Consider the following 16911-nt stretch of genomic DNA (forward strand, 5'->3'; position numbering starts at 1 on the left):
TTTCTTGTCCATTATAAATGTACTGCCTTCTGTTTCTAGTTTATAGGGTTGCTTTCTTTTCTTTCTTTCTTTCTTTCTTTATAAAATGTAAAAGATTCTTTTGCTACTACTAAAAATCATACAGAGAGAGGTGGGGGGAGAGAGACAGACATGGGGGAAAAACAGGGACAAAGAGTTTAAACAGCAGCCGGTGAAGTTATGCTAAACTTATTAACCTTGGAAGACATAGAGGTTTCTGAACTTAAAGACATCTATATACAAACACAGAAAATGTTTTTCCTCTAAGCTATGTCCCATGTCCCATTCACAGTAAATTTGTAGCCTAGTAAGGAAATTAAAGATGTAAATGGTCTTGATGTAAGAAAAATAGGCATAAATTGTAAACCATGAAACTCAGGGGACAAGGGATTCCAGAGCAGAGATCTGGTCCCCACAGACTCTGTACGAACATGAAATGAAGGAGAGAAGATAAGAAAAGTGGAGAACTGCATGAAGCAAGCTCAGCCAGAGCAGAGACAGTCTAAAAGTACGCAGCTTGAAGGAGTGGGTATAGTGAAAACTCAGGCAGTGAGGCTCCAGAGGCAGCCAGAGCCTGGCAGAGCTGAGAGAGTTGGATACGAAGTCACACACGGCTCAGCTCAGGGCTAAGAGCAGGACAAGATGGGAGTGCTGTTTTATGATTATCCAGCCAGGATTATGGAAGGAGCCTGAGAAAGGGACCAACTCTCAGGTAGAAAGCATCCATAACAGTCCAGGGTGAGGAGTTCTGACCCAGGGTAAAGGAAATGACATCAGAGAGTGAAATGAGATAATGCATTCTCTGGCACCAGCCACGGGAACACAACACTACCAAGACTGTGAGAGGTAAAAGGGGAAATTCTCGTCTCCAGCCTCGGTGATCAGTAGGATGCCCTCCATTAGCACAGGTGAATGGATCAGAAGACCAAATCTGTTCATGAAAGATGAACACAGAGCACATTTGACACACAAGCAAGATGTTCAAATAGACATGCTCAGGACACTAGCCCAAATTGGGAAGACTGCCTCACATGCTAGGGACAGTACTTGATGACCCCCCTGGAGAAACCCGACGGATAAGCTACGCTTAAGCAATGTTGGTCCTCACATTCTACAGGCTCCTCGGCCCACAGAAAACGTAAACTGCTTCTGGACCTCTCATCCCACTCCAAAGTGGTCCTGAGCACAGCAGTGGAGCAGGCCCTGAGTAGACAGGCATCCCTAAACGCTGCGTCACGGACAGAGCAGGTAGAGTTCATAGCTGCACCATGGGGAAAAGAGCACCAAGTGTCAGAGCTGAGTGCATGCAACTCCATGGCCAAATCAAATGTGTCATTGAAAGTATTATAACTGTGCCTAATTTTGCCTTAAATAAAACCTCACTTTTAATGTAAAAGTTATTTAGAATTGCATTACCAAACTACACTTCAAAATTACCTATCAAAAGGTACAAAAGACTGTCAATAAAGTTTGATAAGAGAATAAATATAAAGGTAGCTTGGTAGGAGAGAAAGAAAGAAAGAGAGAGAGAGTGAGAGAGAGAAAGAGAGAGAGAGAGAGGAGATAGACAGGGCTCTTTCCTAAATTAAAATTTTGAAGACTCTATAATAACCAAAGCTGACCATTATTTTTTGAAAAATGATAAATGGTTTTTATTTAACAGATAATACTGAGTGTTAGTTTTTTTAAATCAACTAACATGAAGTTATATTCTACAAAAAAAAATTAAGTGTACAAACCTCATAATGTTCATATTCATCCGCATCAAATGTCTCAAAGTCAAAAAATCCATGCTGTAATCCCTAAAAGAAAAGCTGAGTTAGTATTTACACACTAGTGAAAATCTACTAATTGTTTCTGCAATGTCCAATCACAAGAGTCCCACCAACCTCCGTGCAAAAGCTTCGGACCTCAGCTTCTCACTGCTTCCCTGTGAATCACTTATAACACTGACAACACCGAAACTAAATCCTCTGGATAATGTGGAAATGGGCCTCGCAAAAGGTGCTTCTTTTCCAACTGATATCCTAATTCTATACGCAAAACTAATAGCGCATATAAAATGGGACATACGAGAAAAGTTAGAGCCAAAGCCTCTTGGGGACTAGACTTCGGACAGAGTATATTACAGTGATAAATTTCTCATAGAGGAGCAAAACCGTTTCTACTTTGTTTTACACTTGTTTTCTAACGGTAGTTTGGGATAAAATAAGCCTATGCCACCACTCTTACATTTCAGAAGAAAGAAAATTTTTTTTAAACAACAGAAACATTTCATTTTTTTTTCTTAAGCAGTGACAAAACTCTTTAAATTTACCTAGCTTGTTCACACCTAATATTTTCAGGAAAACAGAAGTCTATTTTTGTATAAACCAGGAAGCTATAGACATGATAACAGAACATAAAACCACCGGTACGTTTAAAAGTTACCTGATCGAGTCATTAAAAATAGACAAAGATGCCAGTAAGCCAAGCTGCAGCACACGGAGGTGAGTGTGCATTGCAAAATGTGGAACTTTCTATACCAGAGACACCAAGATTACTCATAGAATAGGCTCCTCAGTATGATCTCAACGCTACTAAATCAGATTCTCTGGGACTAGGGCCACAGATTTTACCTCTTCAAATTATTCATTTATTTAGACACAGTCTCACATAGCCTAAGCTGGCCTCAAACTGGCTGAGGATAAAGGGAGGGAGAGTGGGGAGGATCTGTATGAGGGGGTACCGGGAGGAGGCAGGAGGCTTATTTGAAATAAAAAGTGAATAAATAAATTAATTAATGAAAAAAAAAACTCATCTATACTTGGAGACACCCTAACATGGAAAAGATTATGCTTTAAAAAGCCTTTATTCATGAACAAAGTCACACCTTTCCTGTAGGGCAGGAAGGATGTCATAAATTACTATATTGAGATGCCAGATACTATAATAGAGATCAGAGATGATCCAGAGGGAACTGTGTGACTTTCATGAGCATCACAAAAGAAACATCCTCCTCTATCAGATGGAAAGAGAGGCAAAATAATAATAACCAGGACAATAAAGGCTTTCTTCCCTCTGGCATGATTCCTAAATGTTTCATTAGTGGCTTGTATGTTGGGTAACCTGCCCATAAACTCCTAGACTGTTATTTATGGTCGAGCTTGCAAGAATGGGGTGGAATGTTGCCTTAATTTTTGAGTTTGTTTGTTTTGTTGTTTTGGTTTTTAACCACTTTAAAGTTTTTGAGAGTCTAAAATAATTTAAGGGGCTAGAGAGATGGCGGCTCAGCAGTCAAGAGCATTTGTTGCTCTTGCAGAGGGCCCAGGTTGGGTTTTCAGCATGCCCACTGCAGCTCACAGCCCTCTACAGCTCTCGTTCCAGGGGATGCAATACCCATTCCAACCTCTGAAATCACTGCATCAACACAGTGCAAAATACACATGTGCAGGCAAAACACACACATTAAAAACACCTTCTTTTAAATAAAATAATTTAAGAATGAATTATAATATCATAAATAGACACATTAAATAGAATATTTACACTGATTTTTTCCAAAACAGGGCAAAGCCCATTTTATGTTACATCAGAAAACAGAATTTTGAGCTAGCATACTGGTACTGCTCCTGGCTGAACAGGTGACATCATGCACACACTTCTGACTGACAGGCGCCAGTCACATTTCACCATGCAGCTGTGTCCTCTGGGTCCTCTACAGAATTCACAGTATACCCTGCAGAGCTTCTTGGGTTGTACATTAAACCCGTGCCAAACATTGCTTAACATTTCCATTGGATACATAAATAATTAAATAGCTATGCTTAATTAACCAACTTGAGGGTGCATCAGTCACCTGAAGGTATTGTTCAAACACAGAGCACAGGGGCCCACCCTCAGACTTTATGATTCAGTTCAGATTCTGGGGTGCAGCCAACCACTGACAACGGTGGCTAAGACAGCTTCTCGCCCCTCCCGCACTGAGAGCTAGCTTGAAAATAAAGATAAATGACTGATGGGACAGTGCCACAGCCACACCAGCACACAAAGGAAGTAAAGTCGCCGCGGGTTTTCCTAATATTTTCAATCTGAGGTTGGCTGGATTTGTGGATAAAGAACCAAAAGGGGGTTCTTAATGTGGAGGGGAGAGAAAGGCTAACGAACTGTGAAGGCAACCAAAGTATATGATATACATGCATGAAATTTTCAAAGAATATAAAAAAAAAGTTTAATCTAAAATTAAAAAAAAAAAAAGCAGAAACTGAAGGCTGACTATATTTCACAAATAAATTATCCAGGAGGTGAAAAGCCCTCTCTTTACTGATTCTAGATCCTTCCAACAACAAGCAAAGGTGTTGACAACTATTCCTTGCCCAGCTATGGCACAAGAGTGATACCGTTACCTTTCTGATTCCTTGTAAACAGTCAAGGACGGTGAGGTTGTAAGTGCAATTTCCAAAAGATGCATCCCTACAAGTACAAACAAATGGCATTAGAAACAGGAATCCAGATTTTCAGATAATAGAATAAGAAGACGGTTGGGCATGCTGGCTGGACTGCACGGCAGATGCAAGAGCCCGGGCCTTTATTCAGATTCCCACCCTGCATGCCGTCGGTGGGTACAAACTTGAGTGAGTTACCTTTCCTATCCAGATATTGTTTTCCTCATATGTGAAAGATAATGACAGTAGCTATCATCCACAGGACTGGTTGTTAAATGCCATAAAAATGATGTAAGGTCCAATATCTAGTGCCCAGCACAGCAGAAGCACTTAAATATTATGCCCACTGTTACTTTTAGGGGCAGGGGACTGACACACACTTGTTATATATTCCAGGCTGACCAGGAGTTACACTGTAGATCAGGCTGGCCTCAAACTTGTAGCAAATCCTCCTGTTTCTGTTTCCCCGAGAACTGGAATCACAGGCATGTGTGTTTCAGGACACCTGGTTCATGATTACTTTTAATAACAGTCTATTGGGCTGTTTCATCAAGTGAAGTATTCATGAATATGTAAACACTCTGGTAGGGGAGCAACCTCCTATCAGAGACCGGTGAACCAGGCCAGAGGGGTAGGGGTAGGGGGTGGGGCAACATCTGCGGGTTATTTTAATACATGCCGTCCCTCCACTGCAAGGAGAAGAAAATAAGTAAAACGCAGGAACAATCCCCAGTTTACTAGGATCAATAAGAATTCTGAATGTGCCATAAAGTGCTCTCAAAAAGACTAGGAACCAAAATGAAAAAATGTTTATTTAATATTAATTATTTTTATTATTATTTGTGTGTGCGTGTGTGTGTGTGTGTGCATGTGTGTGTGCACATGCCTGAGAAGGTTGGAGGCATCCCCTGAAGCAGGTGTTACAGGCAGTTGTAAGCTACCCGAGGCATGTACTGGGAATTGAATTTGGGTCTTCTACAAGAACAATATATGTTCTTAACCACTGAGCCATCCTCTCTAGCCCGAAACAAGGTTTCTAGTCAAAAATAAAGCTTACACCTACTGTACTGAAAATTGGAGACTCCAGACTGTTTTGTAGAGCAGCCTAACTCGGGTCTGTTTCAGGCAACCTAAAACTAAAGTATCAAGTTCGGGTCAGCTAAGCAAGAACTGGTCCTGGAGCCTTAACAGGACCAATGCTCCAAAGTGTCCACAGCAAGAAACTTGACCCAGAGTTTCTCAGTCCCTCAGCTGGGCCCCACTGCTGACCCAAGAAAGAGAGCTGTCAAGTGCTGAGCCTGGCACAGTCAAAAGTCCCAAACAAGGTTGGCTCAAGGGCAGCATCCCAGGAGGGTGCCAGAAGAACCCAGCCTTTCACACATAATCAACATAAAACCAAGTGTCAGAGCACCAACGATCCCAGGGAGGCAAGGTCCCGTGGCTTCTAAGCCATGAGTTAAAAACACGGGCTTTCCCACAGAGCTTCAGGATCCAATAACATAACATAACATAAGCACCGTGACCTACTGAAATTTATAGAAATGTCTCTTAGGCCGTCACACTTCCATGTTAGACTGTGTGAACAGGAAGGCTTGACCAAACTTCAACAGGGGCTCTACTGATTCTGTCCATGTTCTTTTTAAGTGACATTCAACATGTCCAAACAAAACAGTTCCCTTTCCAGCCACCTTGAAAACGATCTGAGATACAAGATGAAATACTAGTTTATAGGAATACATATGCCTTTGCACACAACGCCCCTTTTAGAGTAAGAGTTCATCATCTTTGCAAACAGCAACCCCCACCCCTACCCCCACCCGACCCCCAGTGATCTGATATCTACAGACCCATTATGTAATAAACTGTTGTTCAATACATAAGAATACATAAGAAAAAATACATAAAATTAACAAAAAGGGAACTCAGTTGTATTTAAAGAAAGTTAACCAAAAACGGAATTTGTAATACCTTGATGTGTGCTGTTTAATTGGTGAGGGTGTGGCAGCTTGAGTGTGCTCACCAGCCATGCGTAAGCTCCCTGGGCCACACCCACCCAGGTCACATTTGGTAAGTGCTTTAATTTTCAAGAAGGTGTAAATATAGATACTATCTAAGACGTAAGAGTGTTGTGATAGTAACATGCCTTTGACTTCTATTAGGACAGGCACACTGCTGACCCGACTCTAGCTAACTTCCGACATCTGCCCTTGAATCAGATCTCAGAAACTGGAAGGTGGATGAAACAAAAGCAAAAATGGTTTTCTCATCCAGATTCACTGACTCTGGATTCTCTTGGTAAACCTAGATTTCAAGCTACTGCTTCAGCTGCTTCAAATTTAAAAATATAAAATAAAATGAAGTTGAGGGCCGGGAAAGGAGACAACTCAGGTGAGAAAGTGCGTTCCTCGTACGTTTGAAGATGTAAGATGAATTCCTAGAATCCACATTGGTTTGACTTGTTTGTTTGTTTGTTTTGTTGATTTGTTTTTGTTTTGCTTGGCTTTGGTTTGTTTTAAGCCCAGCACTAGAGAGGATAGGGGACAGGAGAGCTGGGATCCTTGGGGCTTACTAAGCAGCTGCCCCAGCTTCCTTTGCAAGTGAGAGTCCCTGCCTCAAAAGAAAAAGTAGATGGTGTCAGACAGACCTCTGCGAGTTTAAGGTCAGCCTGGTCTACAGAATGAATTTCAGGACAGCCAGGGTTAAACAGAGAAACCCTACTTCAAAAAAAAATCAAAAATTAAAAAAAAAAAAAAAATGGATGGTACCTGAGGAAGGATACCCAAGTTGTCCCCCCGGCCTCCACGTACATGCTCATCATACACAGCAGTATGTACATACTCACATGTATGAGTGTGCATGCGTGTACACGCACACACACACACACACATGCACATGCATGCACACAGAGAACTACTTTGTATTTAAAAGGAGAATACATAATTCTGAGACTCGGAGGTCCTTTATACCTCAAGTCTATCTCTACCCCTAGATGCTTTTGAACAGGTACATAAACATAAGGTACTCCTGACCTAGGCTGTCTGAATGTCTGCAAAGAATGTTGAGATTCTCACAACCTCCCTTGTACTTTCACAGCCCCACTACCACAAATGATGAATGAGTAGGCCATGGTGACATGGTGGTCAAATCTGCAGACATACAGAAGTGGGGAGGCGTTAATGTGCCATGGACAGGGATGGGACACAATGCTGTCACTGCGGGCAGAAGTTTGCAAACTGGAGTGGGCTAAAAAGACAGAAGTTTGCAAACTGGAATAGAATAAACAAATATCAAGCCCACCCTCCAGCCCAAGACAGATGACAAGCCTTGGGAGCCTACTGTGCCGGGTGACTGAGATGCATCAGTGCACAGAGCATCATGGAAACAGCATGTCCCAAATTCTGTCCCCAGACTGGGCAAGACAAAGAGCTTATTAGGGGCATCTGGCTTGTGCACAGTTGCAGGAAAGTAAATAGAGCAGTGAAGGCCAAATCAAATACATACACACAAACACACACACACACACACACACACACACACACACACACATATGCCAGTGAAGGTTGACCTATGCATCTACCATGTCAGCTCTTGTTGAAGGATTTCTATTTCCAAAATCAAGCACGATAGAGGTAGGGGTAAGGGCAGACATGCAGTCTTTAAACTGGACATCAGTTAGATCAATAGGAAATAAATTAGAAAACCAAGAAGATTAAATACTTGATGGAAAAAGTCTCAAGAAGCTGCAGAAGTGGCCACACTAGGTCTTTCTAGAAGTGAGATTGAAGGATCTGACTCAGATGAGATTTGAAGGTTTACTGAAAAAGCAGAAAGACTTCACTCCCCAGGAGCAGTGTTACCTCCCAATAAAGTAACCAACCCTCTTGTGGATTAGCAGCAGCACCTTAGAACATCGAGCTGTAAGAGCTGTTTGTAAACAGAACACATGCCCTTGGAAGCCTCCAAGGATACCTGCCCAGCATGAGCTGCAGACTGAGTTGGAAGAGCCCATGCCAGAAGGCTTTTTATCTGTGTCATCAAACAAAAAAGGACTTTGGAAGTTTGGGGATACACCAGCCTCTCTTTAAAAGTCCCTTTTTGTTCTGAATACATCACTCAAGTCTTCCCATATCGCTTGCCTTCCCAATAAAAACTCAACATTTTCAGACCTCTGTGATCTTTTAAAAAGATCCAGTCATCCAAAACTTGCTTGCCTCCATATGGTCCCTGAGCTACCACACTGCCTTTGATTCTCCCTTAAAAACAAGACATCACTAAAGACTTGCTCTTCTTCATCTTCCCAATGGTTATTAGCATAAGTATAGTCTTGTACAACCCATCACATTCAACCCAGAACATTCTTGCAACACCCAAAAGAAGCCTATTTGTCAGCAGTCGCTCCTCTCCCTCCTGCTCCACCAGTCCCTTGACAAGCGCTCATGAGCTCTGTGTGTCTGGATTACCTAGTTACTCTAGATCCATGGAGCACTCTGAGAGCATCATCCCACCAACAAAGTCACCCAGTTCTTTGAATGCTCGCTTCTCTCTATGCCTGGAGTTTCATTTTACTTCTCTATCATTGTTCCCCAACCCCCTTGCAAAGTTGTCCTAAAGGGAAACCTCAACAAGCGCAAATCCCAGCCCTGACCCCCAGTCACTGCAGACCCTCTGCCTAGACTTTAATGTATATCTGTATCGCCTGGGTGACTCCTTAAGAAAAAGATGTATAGGTCACATTGAGTTTCTAAATCAGGAAGTCAAACACAAAGTCTGAGGCCCTGCATTGCTAAAGCTCTTGCTAAGGCTTTCAGATGGTGCCCATTCCGTTGGTGGGAGGGGACACCATGCTCATCAGTACCATCTACATAAATTACTTTAATCCAGTGGCCCCCAAATCTATCTCTTTAAAACATCTTAGAACTCTGAAATAGTACAGCAGACAGGTGTGGTGGCATGTGCCTGTAATCCCCACGCCTGGGAAATCGGGGCAGAAAGTTTTCTATGAGTTTGAGGCTGGCTTAGAGTAAACAGCAAGATCTTTTCAAAAAAAAAAAAAAAAAAAAAAAAAAAGCAAAAACCAAACCAAAACAAACAGCCAGCAACAACAAAACAACAACAAAGCCCCCTAAAATGGTTTGCAATAGTCTAACTAGTCACCTTTCTATATAGGTACCTCAAATTCATTGTGTGAGAAAAAATATCTCTTGGGCTAGGGATGTAGCATTCTTGGTAGAATGTTGCCTAGAATATACTATTGGATCCCAAGCACTTGATAAAGTTGGGCATGGTGGAATGCATCTGCAATCAAATCACACTAGGAGCAGGAGAATCAAAACTTTAAGGTTATCCTTGGCTTAGCTACACAGCCAGTTCCAGGACTGCTCCAGCTTGACCCCCAAGCTGGGGCTAAAGGGGTGCCGAATCTTCCCTACACCAAAATCAATAGCAACAATTAGCTACTCTTCGGCATCATAGGTAAAAAAAATACAACTCCCAGCATCCCTCAAGCTCCTCCCACTTATGTTCCTGTTTTTCTCCCTCAGGATCTCAAGAAAGCGAGAAAGTGCTCTACTCCCAATTCAAGTGACATAATCTTTCCTAGCCATTCTTAAAAGTTTTCTTCACTGAAGCTAGGGTGTGTTTTTAAAAGCACATCTTTTCCCTGACTTCCAATTGTCCTCAAGGTAAAATTGAAATCCTCAAGAGAACCACAGCCCTGGAGTGGATGGCCTCACCCGCCTTTCAGCTCCCTGCTTCCTGCTCCACTGTGTCCAAGCACAACGGCCTTCCCTGGCAGCTCATATCCGGGTCTCCACCAGACCTCTGTCTTCACTGGTATTTGTGCCTCCTTCTCATCTCTACTTAGGGTTTCTTCATAATCCTTCTGACCTCAGGTCAAAGATCATAACTCTCACAGAGATCTCTAACCCTACTTGGGGCTACATCAGGTCTCCAGGCTCCCATCCTTTGCACTGGACTTAATTACAGTTTGAAATTATGTCCTGGTGTGTTTATTTTGGTTCTTGGCTACTGTCTCTATTACAATACTGGATCTATACATTTAATGTTCATCCATGTCACCTTAGCACCTGGTACAAAATAGATAATAAGTAAATATCTGTAACTGCATGCTTAGATAAAATAAAGAACCTTGGCCTTCATCAAGAAAATTATAATATTTTAGGATTCCTTTTGTTAACTCAAGTAGGTTAATGCCTTCTTTCTCAGTAGCAAGAATTAATTTCAAATTCATTCTGCCGGTTTATGACCATCGTCTTCTGTCTTTTCTACCATTCTGTGTTGACTGACAGAACTAAAGGTGGCAGTGCTCCAGGTATGTCTCTCTTCCATTGTCACATGTACTAACCAGGTGTGCTTTAGACAAACAAAATAGACATTTGAGGAGCCCAGTCACCATAACAATATGCAAAACTACTTTAAGTCTTGCAGTCACAGGCCCCAACCTTTGGCTTAACTCTTGGTTTGCTTCATCATTCATTTGTTCCTGAATGCATTCATTCATAATTTATATTCATTGAACCAAATATTGCCTAAGGGAGATAAGAGGACATATGACATTTTCCTACTTACCTCAGAGAGAAAGAGGAAATGCATGCGCAGGCGCGCGCGCGCGCGCACACACACACACACACACACACACACACACACACACACACACGACCCCTGCTACCCAGGAAAACGACAGCCCTACGTCATATCTGCCATGATCATTCAACCACATCATACATTACTATGCAAAACTAGTGAGCACAGCACTGCTCTTCATTCAGGGGTAACATAAAACCTAAACACAAAAGCATCTAACTGACCATTGCTGCTGAAGACAAAATCTATGTCTCTAGCCTTCAATAAAGAAGACTAATGTCACAGCCAACCGTGGTGCAGAGACATCCAAACACCAATTCAGTTCCTCCTCATGCTTGAATATCATCTAAACTTCATCCATCCAGCAACTCTTTCTACAAGCAACTTCCGGCTTAACAGTCACCTGAGCCACACAGCCGCCATTGGGCGATAATCAAAGCCTGGGTTGATCTTGAGAGCATCAGTATAGATTCGTTAAACAGAAAAACAGATGAATGAAATCTGAAAACTATAAACAACAGAGACTGCCTTAATTTAGGGTTTTCTTTTCCTTTTTTTGTATTAAGTTTGCAGGAAAGTAGAAATTATACTGTGTGTGTGTGCACACATGTCAGAGGACAACTTTCAGAAGTTGGTTCTCTCCTGTCACTATGTAGGGGTCTGACTCAATTTGTCAGGTTTAGCCATATGTGCTTTTATACACTGAGCCACCTCACTGGCCCACCCTTTTCAATTCAATTGTAATCTACCACAATTTGGACTTGACCAGTTTAAAGTGATCAGTAGCACATGCTGGGCAGTACAGCCCTACACTTAAGAACTACACACTACTGTATCTACTTTGTATGATCCTATATTGCATGATACTATATACAATCCCTGAGAACTAGAGACTTTGCATCTGTGTTGGATGATCCTGTCATATGTTCCCTGAGAACTACACTTTTGGATCTACATTATATGATCCTATATTATATGAACTCTGAGAACTAGACAATATTGTGTCTATGTTGTGTGGTTCTATATTGTATGATCCTATATTATACAGTCCCTGAGAATGAGTCACTATTGTGTCTATCTTATGTGATATTATCTTACATGATAATATATCAGAGAACGTTCAATCTCCGAACAAATTGGTTGCATGTGTCTAGGAGCTGCAGAAAAAGACAAGATGGACTACTTGTATCTTTTAGACCACAAAGATAAAAACAATTTTGTGGAGAGAACACAGCTGCCCTTGAAAAAGCAAAGCATGATGACCTTGTGGGGTCAGGGTCCAAAGCTGCTTACAACCTGTACGGAAGCCAAAGGGGAAACAGGCTTCTGCTTTTCAGACTTAACATCCACCTTCATACAAATCATTTGGCTCGTCTAAATAAATAGAAATAGGTGAGAAATTGGCTTAATTCATGGCTTAAAAGGTCACAGAAAATCAGCAAAACAGAATCTGTATAGAACGAGCTACGACACCAGGAAGACAGTCACAGAGCTCTGCTCTGCACCTCTGATTAATGTTTGACTGACATTCACTTAAACAATGCGATTTTTCATGCAGGTGCACATGTGCGTGTCGTATGTATACATGTGTGTACATATGTGTGGAGGTCAGATATAAATATTGAGCGTCTTTCATTATTGCTCTCTAACTTATGTTTATTATTAATTTTTCTTTATTTTTATGTGTAGGAATATTTTACCTGCATGTAAATGCATGTACCACATGCATACCTGCTGCCATAAGAGGTCAGAAGAGGGCTTTCAAGTCCCCTGGAACTGGAGTCCTAGGTGGCTGTGAGCTGCCATTAGGGTGCTGGTAACCTGAACCTGGGTCCTCTGCAAAAGCAACACATGCTGCCAAGGGCTGAGCAACCTCTCTATCCCCTTTCACTTATTTTTTTGAGGCAGCATCTCTCTCTAAACCTAGAGTAAGCTCTGGGATCTTCGATTACAGACACACATGTGGGTTCTGGGGGGGTCACACCTCTGAGCCTCCTCCCTGCACAACAAATTCTTTACTCATGAGCCATCTCATCAACTCACAAGTTTCCTTCAAAATAAAATTAATGGCAGGATGTCATAAAGGTAAGTGGTTTCGGTCGTCTTCCAACCTAGCTGAGGCTGGCTACCAGACACAGAGGGAGCACAAAGGCAAGGCACTAACGCTGCTGCTGAAAGTTTGGTACCAGAAGGGGAAGCCAGAAAAGTAGGGGCAGTGGGGAAAAAATAGTCTGAAACAACTTTCACAACACAGGTTGTGACTTTTGTTAATAGCTTGAAAGAAAGGAATGGAGAGAGAGAGAGAGAGAGAGAGAGAGAGAGAGAGAGAGAGAGAGAGAGAGAGAGAGAGACTCATCTCCTTTGAGTTTAAGAGTCACAAAGATCCTAAAGGTTGGTTTGGGTCTCAGATTCTGTAAATGGTGTTTAACGGCCATTGTATTAAGAAGAGAAAACTGGTAAGATTCTATTTTTCATAGCTCTCCAAGCTCCATAAACTATAGCATAGCTTTTCAGAATAGACGGAAGCCAGAAGTTGTCGAACCTCACTGGATTCTTCTCCAAGACTAAACACCAAAATCAATGATTTATGGAACATCTGTGCAGTTCTTGCACTGACCCTAAAGACTACCAAAGATCAGTGAGACAGTGGAGAATGAAAAGGACATTTTAGCAAAGTGTAGTGGTGCACACACACCTTTAAACTCAGCACCCTGGAGGCAGAGGCAAGAGGATCGATCTTGTAAGTTTGGGGCCAGCAACTCTCAGGACAGCCAGGACTAAATTGTCTCAAAAACAGACAGACAAACAAACAGACAAACAAAAAGAACATCATGAAAGACTGTGAAATTAATTTTTATTTCCACATCTTGGAAACTCAAGAGAAAAGATATATCTATGGTTAAAGAGCTGTTCCCCTTTGAAGTACAGAGCCAATTACTAAACAAACTTTGACAAAACTCATAATGCCATATTTGAGCTAGCACACATCAGGTATGTTTTTATAATAATGCCTGATATATGTTTGCTTTGCTTCAGAAGAAGGTAACCTTGTGCCAAGTTCTAAGTGGTTGACCCTTCTGAGCCTTTGTTAAAGAACTGCAGGTTCTGACATGCCCTACGATTCCCCACTAATTGCTTTTGAGATTTCCCATTAAGGCTCAGCTCAATAGCTCAGCAACCAAGTCATCACTAAGGGTCATCTCCCAACACAACAAACACCTCCCTTAACACAAACACTAGGAGTCTATTTGCAAAGTCAATGTCACTAAAGGACTGTCAAAGGGAGGTTTGTGTGTCCTGGTAAGGAAGATTGATCTCAGGTTCTGAGAGAAAGCTTAGTTATTCCTGTTCACATAGTATTTTTTTTTTTTAAAAAAAAAAAGTTGATAAGCCAACTTATTTCTCAGACTCTCAGGAAACAACACAGAACCAGTTTTACAAACCATTGCAAATTATTCTGATCCCAAGGGATCACTTTGTTCCCCACAGGTGAAGATCAGGAAACTTGCCTTAGAGTGTTCTGGAAGAGTAGTTCTGCTGCCTGTTATTCAGGACTGAATCTGTACTCCAGAAAATTGCAGGTAAAACAGATTGCTTCGCTTTTATCAACATGAATCAAATCTTCTAAATAGGAGTGTGCTTTACAAATCCCCACGAGAGGAGTTCTAAACCTGGAGTGTTTCACCTGGGCAGCATTTCACATTGTCACCTGAGAGAGCAGCTTTCTAATCGGACACAGGTTCACACATTAGGGTCACATAGAGTATTTAATACCCAAATTTCAGCCAGAGTCAAATAATCTGACTTTATAAAATGTTTGACCAACACCATAGACTCAGCTTGGGGCATTCTGAAAAGGGGAGTCTGCAACAAGACTCATCCGGGCTTGCCAAGTCAAACTCAGCTGGCTTTACCCCCAGAACTGTAATCCCCTTGTCTCCACAAAGGCCAGTTGCCAAGCTGACCCTGAGGAGAGTCGGACCCAAGGAATTAAAATATCATTTCCCTCTAGTTTTCAGAGTTACTCTTGATAAACACATTGGCCATTCGTAATTCAAATGAAAGAACAATTTTCAACACAAATACCTTAATATTCCAGAGAGCACCCTAAGACTTACTCCCAAACAGGAAAACAACACTCTGAAGAACTGAGACACATCAGAGACAAGCAATGGTCACAAAAGTCATACACTGGAGTCAATCAAGAATTAAGTAGTAACAATGCACAAGTTTTTCTCCTTAATGGGTCTCATTTTCAGTGACTTTGTGTGGGTCTGCACGTTTGTGTGTTCTAGGGTTTGTGAGTGCACTGTGCACATGTCTATATGTTAGCCCTGTAAGTGCACATGAGGGTGCATGCAGAACCCATGCCCACAAAGTTGCCCATCTTGATTAGTTGAAAGAGCCTGTCTAGCTGGGCTAAACTGGGATGCACCTGCCTCTGACCCCCTAGTGCTAGGATTACAAGTGAGTGCCACCACAGTTGGCTCTTGGATGTGAGTTTGGGGACCAAACTCTGTTCCCTGTGCTTACACTATAAGCACTTTGACAGTTAAGCTATCTGTCCCAGCCCTTTAGGAAACTGTCAACCAAGGTTTATAGAATGCTGTAATAATAACTATAACTTCAAATAGAAAGGGAAGCAGATAATTTTATTTTAATAATGTACTGATACTAAATACTACAAGCGTCATGTGATTTAGTACTCTACCAAACATAGCATCATTTTTAAAAACCTGTGTCATATGAATTTAAGAGTACCTAAAAAAAAAAAAAATCACCAGGGCCCTTCGTTCTTGGGCCCCAGTTTTCATCCTAACATGAAAACATTTCACCTTAACAGCCTCTAACCTATGGGGTTGTCTTAGATCTTACCCCCAGTCCTCGATTCCAAAGTCAAATTTCTGTCTGCAGACCTCCCACCTGAACTCTGATAAGCATCAGCATTCCTCCTTACCTCCATTCACTTACAGAAACTATGCTGAGATCCTCTATAGCTGGTCACAAAGCCTGTCTTTAGATTCTTAAGACTCCCACCGTTATTGGCATGGGAAAAGGCAGTACAATAATTTTTTTTTTCTCTTGGAACACAAATAGGAAAACATGTCAATTTCCACTCTCAAGAGAAAAGTCATCTATGCAAACAAATAATTATCAGAAGTTTGCTTTCATGGTATGTATAGCATTGTGATACATAAAATATACTAAAGAATTTCAGGCAAAGGGCCTGCCAAACTGATACAAAAGAAAGGAAGAGAGAGAGAGAGAGAGAGAGAGAGAGAGAGAGAGAGAGAGAGAGAGAGAGAGAAGGAGAGAGAGAGGGAGGGAAGGAGAGAGGGAGGGAGGGAGGGAGGGAGGGAGGGAGGAAGGGAGGAAGGAAGGAAGGAAGGAAGGAAGGAAGGAAGGAAGGAAGGAAGGAAGGGGCTTCCTTAAGGTGTCTGCTCAAGTAATTGTTGGCTAACTGAATACATTTTGAGGAAGGCCATTATTTAAATTCACAGTAGCCATAAAACCCTTTTATTAGGAATAGTAAAATGTGCAGTTCATACAATTTCGATGGTTTCAATGAGAAAGGTCCCTCCTAATCTTAGGCATTTGAAATACTTAGTCCCCAGTTGTCTTTGTTTGGACAGCTTTAGGATATGGTTAGCTGAAGGAAGTGCATCACTAGGAGGTGGGCATTGATATTTAAAAGCCCCTGCCATGCCCTGTCTGCCAGGGCTTGAGATATGAGCCCTCTGCTGCTCTAGCTGTGCTGCTTGCTGCCTCTGCCTCCACTCTGCCACCATGGACTGCTAATCCTCTGGGATTGTAAGGCCCAATAAGCCCTTCCTTTGTAAGTCACCTTCATCATGTTTTATTACAG

General features: G+C 41.8%; 1 protein-coding gene across 3 annotated transcripts in view; it reads right to left on the bottom strand.

Annotated features, from left to right (window-relative positions):
• Positions 1–16911, bottom strand: part of Cdc14a (cell division cycle 14A) — a 149193-nt gene that overhangs the window by 72538 nt on the left and 59744 nt on the right. For all 3 annotated transcript variants that reach the window (XM_034501115.2, XM_034501114.2, XM_076933164.1), the window contains exons 6-7: positions 4404–4470; positions 1758–1820 (exon numbers count right to left, since the gene is read on the bottom strand). In XM_034501115.2, the coding sequence (XP_034357006.1) occupies positions 1758–1820; positions 4404–4470 (130 nt within the window). The remainder of the gene's footprint in view (positions 1–1757; positions 1821–4403; positions 4471–16911) is intronic.

The sequence above is a fragment of the Arvicanthis niloticus genome, chromosome 4 (genome assembly GCF_011762505.2).
Source record: "Arvicanthis niloticus isolate mArvNil1 chromosome 4, mArvNil1.pat.X, whole genome shotgun sequence".
Classification (NCBI taxonomy): Eukaryota; Metazoa; Chordata; class Mammalia; order Rodentia; family Muridae; genus Arvicanthis; species Arvicanthis niloticus.